This window comes from Oratosquilla oratoria, chromosome 16 (assembly GCF_046742065.1).
Source record: "Oratosquilla oratoria isolate Oo_2021 chromosome 16, ASM4674206v1, whole genome shotgun sequence".
Taxonomy (NCBI): domain Eukaryota; kingdom Metazoa; phylum Arthropoda; class Malacostraca; order Stomatopoda; family Squillidae; genus Oratosquilla; species Oratosquilla oratoria.
The window spans coordinates 61,762,529-61,780,028 of NC_134792.1; the positions used below are offsets into that span (position 1 = coordinate 61,762,529).

At 38.7% G+C, this 17,500-nt stretch overlaps 1 protein-coding gene across 3 annotated transcripts in view; it reads left to right on the plus strand.

The window, feature by feature from the left end:
- Positions 1-17,500, plus strand: part of LOC143033796 (uncharacterized) — a 153,558-nt gene that overhangs the window by 7,989 nt on the left and 128,069 nt on the right. For 2 of the 3 annotated variants that reach the window (XM_076199291.1, XM_076199289.1), the window contains exon 2: positions 1-19. This exon is cut by the window's left edge. The exons of the other annotated variant lie outside the window; for it this stretch is intronic. In XM_076199291.1, coding sequence (XP_076055406.1) covers positions 1-19 — 19 coding nt within the window. The remainder of the gene's footprint in view (positions 20-17,500) is intronic. 3 annotated transcript variants of the gene reach the window in all.

The window sequence follows — 17,500 nt, forward strand, 5'->3', positions numbered from 1 at the left end:
AAGACGTCTCGTCCACAAGGTCAGTTTACTCCATTTTATGGTCCACTTAGTCATGCATTTACTTACGCTTCCACGAACACCATAGGTACATGCATGCATATGCAAATACATACGTGCATTTGTGTTAAAAGTATGTATGTTTTATATGTATTTGTGTGTATATCTACGTATATACTGTGCGTATACATGCACATATATATATGTATGTGTACTTGTATGTGCGTGTATACACGAGTATATGTACATATATGCATATGATATTGTGCGTATAGATGCAGTTGCACACAATCTATGATATGCATGTAATATTTTTGTAGTGCATATACGTGTATATTGTGTGTGTGCGTGTCTCTGTATGTGTGTGTGTGTGCATGTATGCATGCATATTGATGTGTACATATACTCATCTATTCGTACTTACCAATTTGTATCCTACGAGACGGAGCCTGTCTCCTCTTTGCTCTCTCCATTTGGCGTCGATATTCTTGTAGTTTGGGCTTGCACTAGCTCTTCTCCAAGATCAGTACATAAGTCTATCACTCTATTTCGGAAGATGAATATTCTAACTTTTTTTTTTTTTTTTTTTTTTTTAAGTTTATATTCAATCTCCACTTGTTCTGGCTCCTGAGTGGAGCTTTCTTTGTTTACAAATTGTTTATTTTTATTCGCTTTTACTTACATTATGGTCATTTCCCCGCTTTCATTGCTTTTAGTCCTATATCCTCTAGTTTGGTTTCCTAGGACATACCATTTAGTGTAGGACAAGTACATAGAAGATACATTCTCGAACGTAGGAATATATACATATATTTTTTTCAAATATTTCGTCTGTAAACTTGTGCAGCAACTTTACATAAGTCCTTAACATCTCTCGATGCCTTTTTCGACTTCAGAAGATTATTCTGCTCTGCCGTCAGGTGATTTTATTCAGGTAAGGGAACGTGACCCCGAATGCTAAAAGGCTAGAAATTACCCACACTGTCATTTACCGCGTCTTGTGACCTTATAAATATAAATAAATCCTGAAAGAAGCTTTCCTCAACAACAACAATCCTAAAACTTATCCACACCATCAAACCACTATTTTGTGTGAGAGATCTCCACTGCAGCAGAACGAAATAGCATTAGTCGAATATTATTTGCGAAGTAGATTCCTCTGTCGAGTCCAAATGAATAAGATTGCAAGGCGACAGGTCAGGTAATAATGGCGTTAAGTTAGATTTTAATTTTTAAGAGCCGTACTTTTAAAATCTTTCCCCGACGCTTCCCGCCATTAAGAAGTCGAATTCTTCCTGGTTTTCTAGTCAAGTTCATCTGGTTCACTGGCTTATCTATAAAATCTACCGGTAATTTGCATAAGTATAGCAAATAATGTCAGTCAAACTCTACTCTCTAATGATAGGAAACGCACGCCATGCCCAGAGAGAGGTTTTAAAAGTACAGCTTCGAAATTTTCTTTGTATGACGTCAGGTTATTTGCTATACCTGTTTTTGTTAGACATTCATCATCTAAGGTTATAAGAATTCTCTCTCTCTCTCTCTCTCTCTCTCTCTCTCTCTCTCTCTCTCTCTCTCTCTCTCTCTCTCTCTCTCTCTCTCTCTCTCTCTCTCTCTCTCTCTCTCTCTCTCTCTCCAGTAGTAGTATTCTGTTCAGATCCTCTTCCAAGGCCTCTTTCTTTTCTTCTTCTTCTTTCTTCTTTTACAAAATCTGCTGACCTTGGTTCTCCTCAGAAGATTCTTGTCGCCCTCAAATATACTTAAGATCCCACCAGTCCCTTCTTGGAGGTCGTGTAGGTCAGTGGTGAACGCGAGGATTCTGATCGTAGCCAACACCGATCCCTGTGGTACTACGCTCGTTACTTCTCTCCAGTTCATATATGTCCCTCTCACCAACATTCTCTTTTGTCTCTTTTTTAGGAGTTCTTTCATTTTCTTTTTATTCTATTCAATTTGATCTTTTTATCACATCTTTTTTGTCTGGTTTTCCTGTACTTCGTGAATGTTATCTATTTTTCGTACCAGTCTCGTGTGAGAACAATCATTCATCATTCTCTGCCTGGTTTCAATCTTTATTTGCGTTATCTTGATTAAAGTATCTCACCTAGATATTTGACTGAGGTGCGGGTCTGTTGTTGTAGTTTTTAGCTAAATAACATTCCTTACAGCGGCGAGAATAGAAATTATAAGGGCGAATTAGCCCTTGAAAGGATTAAAATTTAGTCCTTAACATCTGCCTTGTCTAGACTTTCTCCATTCAGAGTTATTTACCAAATATTGTACTTTATCTTAACTCTTTGGTTGAGAAAGGATTTTAACAAAAGATATTAAACCTTTCCCTAACGTTTAAGTAGTTCAACGATTGTTTTGGTCACCGCATAGCTATCCTACCCATTTGTGTGTGACCTCTTCAGTAGCAAATGAATTATGAATTCGCTTGTGGGACTCAGTCTAGGCCTGTTACCAGTATAATTCGCGGACATCAACTTTGGATATATGGGCATGTGGCACATTTTCTCTGATGTTGATCCTATTCAGCGTTGTCTCCACAAGAGAAAACCCTCGGTGGAGGAGACGAAGGAGATGCCCACAGAATTCATGGCTGGAACCTGTCGAGAGTTGTTTGGAATGGGGAGGGTGTCTGAATGGGAGCTTTCTTGGAGAGACTGTGGGGACTGGCCTCGGCGTGTGAGTGAAGCTAAGCACTCCCTGGCGTATGCCCCCAAATGATAATGATGATTATTGCCATGTATCTCCATTACCCAAGACAGAATAGAGATTCCGATGAATATTAATTCCTCTACTCTCTTGTCTCGGTTTCATCTCTTATCACGTTTTGTTCATATGAAGTGGTGATGCTACTTTTTCTTTTACCAGTTTTAAGTTTTCAAAGCCACCTGGCGTGCCAGGCTCGACCCTGTCACGTGCCAAGTTTGGCACGGGTGCCAAAGGTTACCCGTCTCAGTTGGCACTTCTCTTATTCTGACTCCCAATAGATTGTTCTTTTTCAGTTATGTGTGACTCGTCAGAAGTAAAGGGATCAAATATTAATTTCGGTTCTGTATTTATTAACAAAACACCATCCTACATACTTTTTCGGTTCTGTAGATATGACAATTGGAAAATGATGATGGATGCATAGGTAGACTTGAAGTCAACGAAAACAACTAGACATGACAGTTGTTATCCAAGATCTTTGAAACAGAATATTCATTTAGTCACTGATGATTAACATAGAAAAAGGATCTGCCGCAATTGAGGATATATCTGGCAAACAGAGATTGAAAATACTCTTGTAGTCATAAAGAGTGAAAAGTAGGCTCTAGAAAACTCCAAACCTGGAAATATTACTGAAATTATGAAGGAATGGATGAAATTAACTATAGCAGCTGCCTTCCAAATTAATTTAGACAACAAAAGTGTATCAAATAACAATCAGCAAGGGTTCAAATAACTCCCTTGAATTTTACAACACGAACGTCTCAAACTACGACATTAGATACAGTGAAGTTTTCGTATATCTCGACTTTGAAAAAGTTTTAGTATCAATGCTCTCCTAAACAAGATTAAACTAAATTTATGTCGAGAGGCATTACAATGACAGTGAAGTTTTTTTTTATGCAAATGAATTTTAAAACGAATGGAATAGACTTAGTAACAAAGGTGTGCGCGTTGTAACAATTAGTAGTTTTAAGAGAAGATTAACTCTATGGACAGAAATGAAAGGTAGTAAGGAACATAGAACTGCCTAGTGTAGGCCTTATGGTCTCTTGCAGTCTTCTCCATTCTTATGCTCTTATGTTCTTAAAACTTGGAACAAAATTTGTTGGAAATATATCTTATTCATTGATGACCCTGTTGCTTCTATCTGCTTCTAGGTTTGATCTACGTTCCAACAGCTTGAGTCCATTATTTCTTGTTCAGTTAGTATTTAGTGTAAAAATATTCTAAATGTTGATGTCATCATACACTTTTATAATATTGTATTAGATTATCCATATGTCTCTGGTTCAAATGTTTTAAGCGAGGAAACATTATTTGTAAACAACGTCTTATTATAAATGACAAAGCCTCTTGCTTGAAAAGCTACGAGCGGAGTTCCTCAGGGTTCCCTTCTTGGGTATCTTCTCTCTGGAATATGATCGACAACTTAGGACATAGACTCAAATCTACGATATTCAAGTTTGTCTATCCTACAGAGGTGTGTGGAAGAGCAGAGCATCACTCTTGTTACTTGTTTTTTCATGGAGATGGTTTTAAAAATCACAGATGAAACTTATCCACAATCATCTGAAGCAATAATTGTATGTGAAGATAACACTAAGAACGACTCCATGCTATTTGGATAACCTTAACTTCTTTGTGATTATAGAAGATGTTAATGCAGTTTTTATATCCTATTATATCATATCATCGTCCTATATTCTTTAATCGGAAAAAAAAATCAGTATCTTTAAAGAAAATTAATTGCATCGGGGTAAACAATATTATTGCACGAATTTGATATCTACAGATTGTTTTGATTGAGAAGGTAAGGAACGATGTAGCATTAAGATTCAGTCAAAAAGACGACGTATTAATACCCTGTACCACCTTACCTTTACATTCATCTACTTAAAAATTAAACCCACTGTCGAAGAATGTCGGAGAAAGATAAGCTGAGATACAGAGTAAACCGTAAATTTCAACTACTGACTGTGATCCTCTTCAGCAGTTACATACACAGAGTAGGAAGACAAAAATATATATACAGAGGGAAATACTACAAAATGGAACTAGGGAAGCCTCCAGTCACGTGCCCTTGATGAGGTCGGACATTTTGTTTCTTGGAGTTAAAATTGGTTACTGACAAGCTGGTACAACATCTACGACATTTAATTCATCTATTTATTCGTATGTTTCTTACGTTTGCGAGAGAGCTTTTGTCAGCTTGGATTCTGTTTCGATAGAGGACAGAGGGATTTGATTTAGATTAAGCTCCGACTGTATGATCATATAGTCTCTGCAGCCACAAGTGAAAATGTTGTTTGGTGGCGAACTCAGAAGACAAACCACCAGCAAAGTGTTGCTCGTGTTTGTTTGTCTTTTCCAGACAAAGGAGACGGGTCTGTCATTGAGAACTATATTCTCGCTCGTGTCTTCAGACACTGTATGGTGCTCATGTTGACCTGGATGTGCATGACCATCGACCTGGGAGAAGTTTCAGTCGATGAGGCGCCATTTAGGGCGTATTGACCCTCTCCCCTTTCCCCGCCCGAAGGAGCTATCACGTAGAATTAGAAAAAGGTTTTCGAAAAATTGTTGTGATCAAAATATTTTAGAATTGGTATTTAGAAAAATAAAAGAAGTGTCCGCTAAGATTAGCCTCGGTAGCAGAAGTAGTAGAAGAAACATCATTAGCTCACTTGTGTTTATACGACATTTTTTTTTTAGTCTTTGTTTACTTAGCACCTCTGAAAGTGCTGAAGAACTTTTTCTCTCAACTGTGCTTCACCGTGTTGAGAGGGTTAAACTAGGTGGATGTTAGTAAGCGTCCATGTATTATTCCACTTTCAATCAGGAACTCGTACATACATATACCAAAAGCCCTCTTTCCACCTTACTAGGGAGGTGGCCACCCAAGGCATGCACCCTCCCTTCACCCACACCTACCTGACACCAAGCTTTTGTCCCTTCTCTCTTAGCTCCTCATGGATGAAGGGTCATCCCTGTATCCCGCCCACTGCCCGGATCAGAAGCCATGCAGCAAGACAATTGGCCATTCACCACCCGTAAACATGTTTTTTTTTTCGAGAATCGAGATAGACTTGATGTTCCTCAGGATCTTAAAACTTCCCGAAGACAAAGACCGACTTCTTCGTATCATTTCCCTGTCGCCAAGTGATTTTATTATGGTGAAGGGGGGTTTCCATGTGCTACCCACAAGACTGAAAGAAATACAATAGCATCAAAGTTTACATTGGCTCTTCATAACCTGGAGCACCGGAAAGCTCTGTTTCATGTACTGTCCCTGGAACTATATTCCAGGTTGGTGTTGGACTTTCTAAAGAGGGTATCACACTAGGATATTTTTCCTTCAACATCCTACCTTCAACTTCCGTTTGACTAACTAGAATATGACTTTGCTTACGGAAATCTAGACGTTTCTAAGAGCATTTCAATAGTATGTCTAATCTTCGTATATTTCTACAATCTCTTAGTTCATCATTCAGCTTTGGTATATATGATAGAAAGATAATTCAATATTTGGAGGTTTTAAAAATCAAATATTGTAACGAATTCTCAACGACCGATGCTTGTGAAGCCCGTGGAAGCCCAATATGATAACACCTTAAGCTTAACTACATGGAGTGTTGAGGTTGTAAGCAAATCAGGTTAAACACTAGTTTAGACGGCGTAAGACAAGGCCAAGCTTTCATACTATAAATTCTTTCTAGAGATAAGTAGAGCCAACTTCGCCAACTGCGTAGTCGTGGAATGGAATAAACTTTCTATACAGGCGAGCGTATCTAAAGCAATTTTAGTTTTCGAGATTAAGTCAAGTAAATTTTTAATGGTATACAGTGAGACTTTTCCTTTCTATGTTTAATTATCATTTCATCTGCGTCTATTATGTATTTCTTATTAAAACATATTTATTTATCTATTTATGTATTTTAATTCAACAACACGTTTATTCAATGACTTACGATACGTTTGTTTATGTATCTATAATTATTCATTTATATATTTATTCATCTATTTAATTACTTGTTTACTGATCTACCTGTTGATAAATTTGAATGTTAACTATTTAGTTAACTTATCAATTTATCTAATTTCATCAATTAAGTTTCATCATGTTTTGTCACTGACCGAAAGCATTCCTTCCTATACAAACTCTTTCAGACAACAATCTCATATATGTGTGCCTGTATATATATATACATATATATATATATATGTATATATATATATATGTATATATATATATATATATATATATATATATATACATATATATATATATATATATATATATATATATATATATATATATATATATATATACACGTTGGACCTGTTATCGTTTAGTTTGTTGTCTTCAACACAAGTTCTAATTTCCTTACTGTTCTATAATCATTATATTTACTCCTATTGTTATGCCAAGTTTTTCTATGTTTCATTATCCGTTCCTATGTATACTGTTGTATGTTTCCTTGAAGTCATTCAAGAATACCTTAATCGAATTATCAGAATTTTTTAACAATCTGACAGTAGCTAAAAACGAGTCAGTTTTTTTTTTCTAATTCTTTCTTCTTATTTTTGCTATGGTCCTTGGTGTTCTCTTCCAGCAAGGTCATAGATTAAACTATTCTAGGAAAATAGTACCGGGTGATTCACCACAACTCTTCTGCTTACCTTAAAATCTAGTTTTGCACATTTTTCTATGATTATGATATACCCTCTGTTTCATTCCTTGCAATCTAGATGGTCCTCTAACTGCATAAGATCGTTTAGCGTTAATCATAAAAATTCCAAATGTGCCACATTGGATACACTTCAAGGTACACTTTTAAGTGAGCTCTAAGTTCTATCTAAACGAGTTCTAAGTTCTATCTAAGCGAGTTAGATGTTCTTTCACATTTGTGAGATGGAATGTAAACCCCCCTCCCCCGCCTAGTATATAAGCCCACTAATGTATAACCACGCTGAAGAGGATCATAGATAATGATCGTAATATACGTATCTTCGTATTACAACTTTTCTCTCCTCTGACAGTGGGAACTACAGGTCACCTTAGTACCTATTCTAGCTGCCGCCAGGAGATTCTATTCAGGCAAGGAAAGCCTTCATTCTCTGTGGCAAAAGACTTAAAGACAACCTTCCCTATCCCTTTCGCTTTGTTCATTGTTCGCTTTTGTTTTGTTTTTCTTCTTCTTTTTCTTCTTCTTTTTGTTGTTGTTGTTGTTCTTCTTCCTCTTCTTCTTCTTTTCCTTCTTCATTATCATCATCTTCCTCTTCTTTTTCTTCTTCTTCTTCAAGTGATCATCTTATTTTATTTAGTTGAAATATGATACTATTTAACGTCGCAAACTACCCGTATCAAGAGGCTAGAACAGTGCCCTTTACAGAGGACTTTGTAGCGCGGGATTTAATGAACCATGCTCTTGGTCCAACTCGCTCGCAGCAGGGTTTGAACCACCGTCACTCCGACCTACGTCACAAGTAGCGCCGCTCCAATCCGCTCGACCAGCATCCGTTGAAGGGTTTTTGTTTTATATTCTTTTAATTCGGCTCTGTGGGAGGACCGTCCACCTAGGGTGCCTTATCCCTCTTCAGCCGAGGAGACAGATGCGTTGGGAAAGTGTAGTCCCTAACAACAGCTTCCTTCAGCTTAATAAGAACATAAGAATAAAGGAGACTACAAGAGACCATAAGGCCTACGCTAGGAAGCTCCGCATCCATCACCACCTGTCATCCCCATCCATAAAGTTGTCTAATCGTTTCTTAAAACAACTGACAGTTTCAGCGCTTACTAAATGGTTACTAAGTTTATTCCATTCGTCGACCACCCTATTAGTAAACCAATTCTTGCCTATTTCCTTTTTAAATTTAAATTTGTCCAGTTTGTAACCATTACTGCGAGTCCTGCCCTGTTGTTTTAATATGATGACCCTGTTTGCATCACCCTTGTTAAAGCCTTTGATCCACTTGAACACCTCCACGTGCTACGGAAAATTTGGTTCTACTATAGCGTTTTCATTTTAACCTAACGTAATTTCGTAAGAATTAATTTTTTTGTCAAAATTATCGCACTAATATCAAGATGAAAAAAATGAAAATTGTGAAAAATGCTACCTAGCGGAGGTTTCTGAAGATTATGAAAAATCTAGTTGAGGTTTCTTAGGTATTCAGAAAATATAACAACAAAAGACTGAAGGGGACTGCAAGAGACCATTAGGCCTATACTAGGTAGTCCCATGCCCATTACCACCTGTCATCCCCATCCATAAAGTTATCTAACCTTTAAAACAACCGATAGTTTCAGCACTCACGACATGGTTACTAAGTCTAACCCATTCGGTGACCGCTCTATTACTTAACCAGTTCTTATCTATTTCCTTCTTAGATCTAAATTTGTTTAATACATACACTTTCCTTTATCCTTCTAGTAATAAGATATTAGTTTAGGAGTGCTGGACTGCTTGATTGGGAAACACTGAATTTCTAGGACCTTTATAAGTTCAATTAAACATCGATTTATTTTTCATTAATAGTGATAGTTTGTAACTGTCTCTAGATGTTTCTTCCTAGTTTCTGAGTTACTTTCTAGTTGATGTGCGAACGACACCTAGATTATTCCTCCAAATGCTGATATAGATCCTAGATTTAGTTATTCCCCGATAGGTTGAATCTAACAGGCTGTCATGGCCTGGACATTGGTAATTTATCAACAATCTCCGTTGCTTCTGTCCTTGGGGTAACAGAACGAAGAAACTCTGGTCCATAAGGGTTCTGTTCATTTCATCGTTGGCAGGAGTTTAAAGTATTCAACTTTATTTCTTCTTTGAAGACGACTTTTCAATGACAAAAGAATTATGAGTGGCTCTGATCCGTAGGGGTTCTGTTCATTTCATCGTCACGAGTACAGATTCTATCCCCAACCCGAATAAGATACTTCAAACGAGCTATTTCAGCGAAGGATTTGAACCAATTTTTTAGAGAGAGAGAGAGAGCGGGATGTCCCTTGGCTGAATAAACTCACTCGAAAGAGTTTGAATGTGTTGATAAAGCTGGATTATAGCTAAATCTCTCTCTCTCTCTCTCTCTCTCTCTCTCTCTCTCTCTCTCTCTCTCTCTCTCTCTCTCTGTCTCTCTCTCTCTGTCTCTCTCTCCTCTCTAGTATCTCTCTGTCTCTCTACTATCTCTCTACTCTCCTCTCTCTCTCTCTCTCTCTCTCTCTCTCTCTCTCTCTCTCTCTCTCCTTTGCTATCTCTCTCTCTCTCTCTCTCTCTCTCTCTCTCTCTCTCTCTCTCCTCTCTCTCTCTCTCTCTCCTCCTCTCTCTCTCTCCGCCATCCCCACTCCTCCCTCCTCTTCCCCCTCCTCTCTCTCTCCACTCTCTCCCTCTCCTCCCTCACTCATCCTCTCTCCGCTCCTCCTCTCTCTCGCCTCTCTCCCTCCCCTCTCCTCTCGCTCCTCGTCCTCCCCTCTCACTCGTCCTCCTCCCCTCCCTCTCTCTCCTCTCCTCCCTCCTCCCTCTCACTCTCCCGTCCCCCTCTCTCTCCCTCCTAACTCCCATCCTCTCTCTCTCTTCTCAGTCTCACCCTCCTCCTCTCCCGCCCTCTCCTCCTCCCGTCTCCCCCTCCTCACTCCTCTCCTCTCCCACTCTCCTCTCTCCTTCCTCTCTCTCCCTCCTCCTCCCTTCTCCTCGTCCTGCCTCTCCCCTCTCTCCTCTCCGCTCTCCTCGCTCTCCTCCTCCTCCCGTCTCCCTCTCTTCTCGTCCCTCTCCTCTCTCCCTCCCCTCTCTGCCCCCCTCAGCTCCACCCTCTCCCTCTCTCTCTCTCTCTCTCTCTGTCTCTCTCTCCTCTCCTCTCTCTCTCTGTCTCTCTCTCCTCTCCTCTCTCTCCCCTCACACTCCCCTCCCCCTCTCCACCCCTCTCCTCTCCTCTCTCCCCATCACCCTCCCTCTCACTCCTCTCCTCGTCCCTTCCTCTCTCTCTCTCTCTCCTCCTCTCTCTCTCTCTCTCTCTCTCTCTCTCTCTCTCTCTCTCTCTCTCTCTCTCTCTCTCTCTCTCTCTCTCTCTCTCTCTCTCTCTCTCTTCGTTGCGTTTCACAATTTACTCTCTGGGTCGTACTTTTAAACCCTTTCGCCATCCCTGGCGATCAATTTCTACCACCAGAAAGAAGAATCCTATTAACTTTGTTAACTATAGTTACGAAAAATATTGTTAGGTTTTGTAGATAAACTGATAAGCGTAATACACTTAACTAGAACATCAGGTAACCCTCTTCCTTCTAAGGGTTAATAGAATTCGCCATAGATGTCGTCTAGTGATTGTATTCAATTAGATGGAAAGGCTAGTCGATATGTTTATCGTTTCTCTCGTCAGGCGATTTTATTTTTTTCAAGGAAATCTTTCTCAACAGAGATGAAATTTCTGTTGACTTGTTTTTCGTTTGAGCTCGTAATTCTTGCGATGCTCTTTTGTCCTCCTCTCTCAAATGCTGTGTTTGCTTTCCTTGGCTCATGTCTGAATTCATTTTGCCATGGGGTCGATAATATGAGTTTAGTTATTTATTCATTAGTTCCTTCATGTATTTATTTATCTATATACATATTCATTAATTAATTTATTTACCTATTTATTTACTTATTTATTTGTTTGTTTTTATTAATTTATTTATTCATTATTTGTTAATTTATTTATTCATCTATTAAAGTCTTTACTTATTTATTAATTTATCTATTCATTTATTTATCTATTTGTTTATTTTCTTATTTGTTTATTTCTTCATTCAGTGTTTATGACAATGTGGGATGAGATTAATTTCCGAGTGTAGGACCTCTATAAGGTTTGGGGATCCCCCCAGAAATCAATGGTTGTGTACTTTTAGAAAACGTTTGTCGAAGGTGTGTGAAAAGTATATTTGTTTAATAACTGCAATATTAGAATTTTATCAATGTAAAATCGAATACAGTAACAAAATGAATTCATTTTGATAAAATATTTCTCTTGCTATGCGATGCTAAGTAAAGTATGCAATACGAGCTTTAATTTTCTTTTTTTAACTTGGAAAGAAAAAGCACTATTTTGTCTCATGTATAAATAAAATGTCTAAAATTTTATAGACAGCGTTCTTTATGTATGATCTGTGTGAATATATACTGTATTTGAAATATCCTAAAGAAAAACACTATTTCATCACATACTTGAGAGTATGTGTGTTATGTGACAACCTTTCGACAACCGTTTGTATAAGGATTACAAAGGCGGAGCATGTCGACAGGAGACCGTTTGGCCCATAACTAGGTCGGATGCGAAAAAATATAATAATGATGAATAAAAAATAAATAAATAAAAATAGAAACTATAATAATATAAATAATAATAAAAAAATAGATAAATGCATAGGTCTAGTAATAAACAAACAGGTAAATAGTAAATAATAATAAATTGACATATAACTAATGATAAATGAGAATCTAACAAATAATAATAAACAAACAGACAAATTATAATAAAACAAATAAACAAATGATATAAAATCAATGACAGTCATTACAACATCTTGCTTAGGTGTTTATCTAAACGAATTTGCTTTCTAGTGGGGGAGTCGGTTCGGTGCTGGATCCGACAAAGACACCCAATTCCCGAAAAATCACCATCCTCCCTTTCATACCATAGTGTCCCTTTCTTTTAATCATATTTATCGTCAAGCAATTTTATTCGCTTCTGTCGCATACCCAAGGAGCCACCAAACTATCTGTGACTTACTAAAGGCGTCATTGATGATGTCGTTAATGATGTCAGACCTCTACAGCAGAAGATCTCGGCCTCTTTTCTCTTGTAATCCTATCTCTTATGCGTTGCTGTTCTTTAGTTTCCCAAGAATCACTTTAGCACTGAAATAAATTGTCGTGCAGGGTCACAATGTCCGAATGGCATAATATCCGCCTGCTATGACCAATTCTGTGGTCATAATGTTCGATGACAATAGTGATAACGTCCGATTGTAGTGGTCAAAATGTCTTATTTTCTAATTATCAATATATAGTCGTATCAAATGTGATATTTCACTTGAATGATAATTAATCGGACATTATGACCATAATCATCGGACATTATGACCACAATCATCGCTTATTTTGACTAGACACGTCGGACATTTTGACCTGGACATTTAGGCGATCGGACATGATGACCTGTGTCGCTGTGAGCCCCTGGGTTTTAACCAGGGAACGGGGATTTCCCTGATGTTGCAAGATGGAGTCATGTCTTCCAATGTCGATGTTTATGACGCTCTTCGTGGATACGGCAGGCATCGTAGTGTCGTCCATTTCTCTTTCTCTCTCTCTTTCTCTCTCTCTCTACCTTTCTCTCTCTCTCTCTCTCTCTCTCTCTCTCTCTCTCTCTCTCTCTCTCTCTCTCTCTCTCTCTCTCTCTCTCTCTCTCTCTCTCTCTCTCTCTCTCTCTCTCTCTCTCTCTCTCTCTCTCTCTCTCTCTCTCTCTCTCTCTCTCTCTCTCTCTCTCTCTCTCTCTCTCTCTCTCTCTCTCTCTCTCTCTCTCTCTCTCTCTCTCTCTCTCTCTCTCTCTCTCTCTCTCTCTCTCTATCTCTCACTCTCACACACACACACACACACACACACTGTGACAGATTGTTGAACCATCTCATTCATAAACTCTGTGGGGAAAATAGACCTTTTTCTCATTTGTATATGACTGATGGACTCTGTCATAGTATTTCGGAAGTTTTGGCTTTCCTACGGCCATCCTTCACTAGGATTAAGGTTGCTAGGTCAAAACAAGTACTGTGTATGCGTACCCGCGTACACACACACACACACACACACACACACACACACACACACACACACACACACACACACACACACACACACACACCTACACACACGCACTCACACACACAAATTATACTTTTCTGCGTTCATCACAAACTTCAATTTGTTTTGAACTCACTAAAAGCTATGGGTATAGATCACCTCTCTGTGAGTCCCAAGATGCTCGAGTCATCGATGCTAATATAGATCCTAGGTCTAGTTCCTAGACTTAATTCCTAGGTTTATCTCCGCGGGCATCGGAAGCGTGACTCTGAGTTCTCTAAGAAGGGTCTCCACATACAAGAAGCACATCGGCACAAGACACACTGAAACCCCGGCCCTACCTTTTACGAATGATTACAATAGCTTTAGCCAACGTAACTTAGTTATGAATAGATAGAAGACTCACTACATGTAGGAATCGGGTTCCCAGTGACTTGACAGTAAGCGAAGGGAAGCGTGAAGAACGAGGAGACAATTGGACTTTGGGAACACTCCCATCCGTCCCTAGAATGTATCTACAGCACTGGCCAATGAGTCACGCTTCAGACCACATCAGACTTATTTGATTCATGGTGACAGATAGTGCAGTGAATGTCCTCTGAGTCAAGGAGGATTATTCTGGCGTTTTCTTCTCTTCATGAAAGGTACTCTTCATTTCCAATACTTTTGAGAAGACAGCAGTAAGTAGTTTCCAAGGTAGAAGGGTTATGGGTATATACATACATCACACAGAGAACCCACTGTCGGAGTGAAAAAAATTGTGAGAACGTTAACTTCTATATTTCGGCTGCCAAATGTAGCCTTCTTCAGGAAAGTAAAAGATAGGTGAAGTTGTTGGAGAAATATATTCCCCTCTATCACCAGAAGGACAGGAACGAGGAACTGTATCCGTAAAAGGCCAGTTGACCTGGATCGGGGGTCACATGTGGGGTCAAGAGGAAGATAATTACTAACAAGGAAACTTGTCTTCAAACGTGAAATAAAGTCCGAAGATCTTTGTCATTTGGAGATGTAGAAATTGGGACATTCTTAGATGAGTGCGGATTCAGCTATCTTCCGATCCTCCTGAAACCACAACTAGACTTGAACACTAGTTTGGCCTTATTCCAATCAATTCGGTGATTATGATGACTAATAGGATGGAAAACGGCAGGATTTTCTTGGGCATATTTAATGGATTGTTTGTGTTCTACCAATTTTGTGTTCAAGACTCTTCCAGTTTGGCCTAGACACACTAGATCACAGTCTTAACAGGGTACGCTGTAAGCAATAGGAGAATCAGTCCCACCAAATCTTTGGGGCGTGTTCACAATTTGCTTATGCAGTGTTTGGATAGTGGTAAGCAAATGTGAAACGATTCTTAGGAATTTAGTTAACAGAACTGTTAATGGTGTCACTGTAGAGAATTTTCATGAAGTCGTTTTGATCGGGTATTGATTGTAAGGGGCTGAAGTTTTAGAATGGCTAGCTCTGACTTCACCAACTTAACCAAACCTTGCGAGTTCTTCCAACCTAAAGATAAGGAAAAAGTATGACTATTTCCTCGGTTCTCTTAAGAGATGAATAAATTTAAATACGAGGATAAAAATTCACGCCCTTCTTTCGTTTCTTTACACTCCATCTTTTATCCCATCTCCTCCCCACCATCCCCATCCTCCCCCTCCCTTGCCTCCTCTTTCTCTCCATCGTCCTCTCCTCCTTTCCTTCCTCTTTTCCTCCGTGTATCTCCTTCTTTGCTCACCCGTGTCCTCCACCACCTCCTCTTCCACTGTCATCATCTTCCTCTCCAAACACTCACATTCCACTCCCAACCCGCGTTTGGTGTTTCTCCACCTTTAGCTTCTTCACTTGCATCATGCGCTTTCTTGACTTATATATCCCGTTCCGTTTTCTTCACACCCCTGCACCACCTTTTCACCACGCTGTTCGTTTTCTCTTGATGAAACTTTTCGATTTCGCCTTATTTTCTTGCCTAATACTTTGTTCATTTTTCATTATGCCTAGATCTTGCCTTCTCTCACGGGACGTAGTCAACACTATTTTTGCATATGAGTTCACTTTTGTCTCAATTAGGATTTTCTTTCCCTCTCCCATACCTTTTCCAGTGCATCTATCGTATACGTTGCTCCCAGCATTCTTCGCTTCCTTTTCTTTTCTGTATTCCCTACCGCTGCTATATTAAATTCCAAATATACAGAATCCCTAAATGTTACAAACCCTCCTATCTACATTTCCAGTTAGTTTTATCCATCTACTTTTATTGATATTCATATTTACTGTTTTCACATAGCTCTGGATTTTCTCATCTAATTTCTGCTAAGCTTTTACGTTCGTTTCCTTCATTCCCATAGATTTAAGAAGGAAATAGGCAAGAACTGGTTTACCAATAAAGTGTTTAACGAATGGAATAGACTTAGTAACCAGGTAGTGGGCGCTGAAACTATTAATTGTTTTAGAGAATGTTAAATAACTTTATGGATGGGGATGATAGGTGGTACTGGACACGGAACTGCCTAGTGTAGGCCTTATGGTCTCTTGCAATCTCCCTCTTGCTTATGTTTGTCTGTTATCAGCACCTTACTATTCCTAAGGAGCGTCTGCTTTATCCTTCTTTCCACTTTACGAAGTCCCCAAAGCGGCCTTGCTGTGGATGTGTTGTGTCTTGCGACACTGCTTCTGACCCAGGGCAGTGGACAAGATGCAGGGATGAACCGTCATCCAGGAGGTGCCAAGATAAGAGGGAGGGAGGAGGGTAGACGGGAGTGAAGGATGTAGGGGATGGAATGGGTGGGAGTGGTTTCTATGGTTTTGTATTTTGGCTACCTCCCGTGTAAAGGGGAAAAATCTTTGGTATATGTATGTATGTATGTATGTATGTATGTATGTATGTATGTATGTATGTATGTATGTATGTATGTATGTATGTATGTATGTGTGTATGTATGTATGTATGTATATATGTTTGTATGTATGTATGTATGTATGTATGTACGAAGTCCCCGATCTTCATTTCGTTTATTTTTTTACATACATGTATACATCAATCCTCTCGCTACACAGGGAACTTCCCTCGACTGAGTTGATTGTGGTAGCAAAGACAATCGTGAATATCCATGAAAATGTTAAACATCCAAGGCGACATCACGCACACGCAGTTTTCTACCTCCGATCCCAATCCTGAACTACCTTGCTTCTTCTGTCTCTCCACACACACACACACTTGTATATTCCCAGCGGTGGGTTCGAGTCCAGCTCTTCCGTCCGATTCCCACCAATTGGGGTGTTTCTTCACTAACATCACTAATTTCCATCTTGGCCCATACATATCCAAGATGCTCACATTCTTTTTCCGTGTTAACAGTAAAAATTGTCGTTTAACACAATGCTGTTTCGTTTCTGTTCCATTTATGCCTCCATCCACCCTAATTTGCTGCATCTTATCAGGACTGTAGTTGATATGGTTCTATAGTATTTTCCTGCCTTTATTTTTTGTGTGTGTACGTAAATATGTATGGACGTGCGTTTGCATGTTTATATATATATATATATATATACATATACATATATACATACATATATACATATACATATATACATACATATATACATATATACATATATACATATATACATATATATACATATATATACACATATATATATATATATATATATATATATATATATTCAAGATTATCACCAAAATACTTTTGATGATATTCTTAAGTTGATTAAAGGTTTATATAAACAAGATAAACTTATCAAGAATGAAGGAGGCTGCAAGAGACCATAAGGTCTATACAAGGCAGCTCTATATCCATCACCACTTGTCATCCCCATCAATATAGTTGTCTAACCGTTTCTTAAAACAACTGATAGTTTCAGCGCTCACTACATGGTTACTAAATCTATTCCATTCGTTGACCACCCTATTAGTAAACCATTTCTTGCTTATT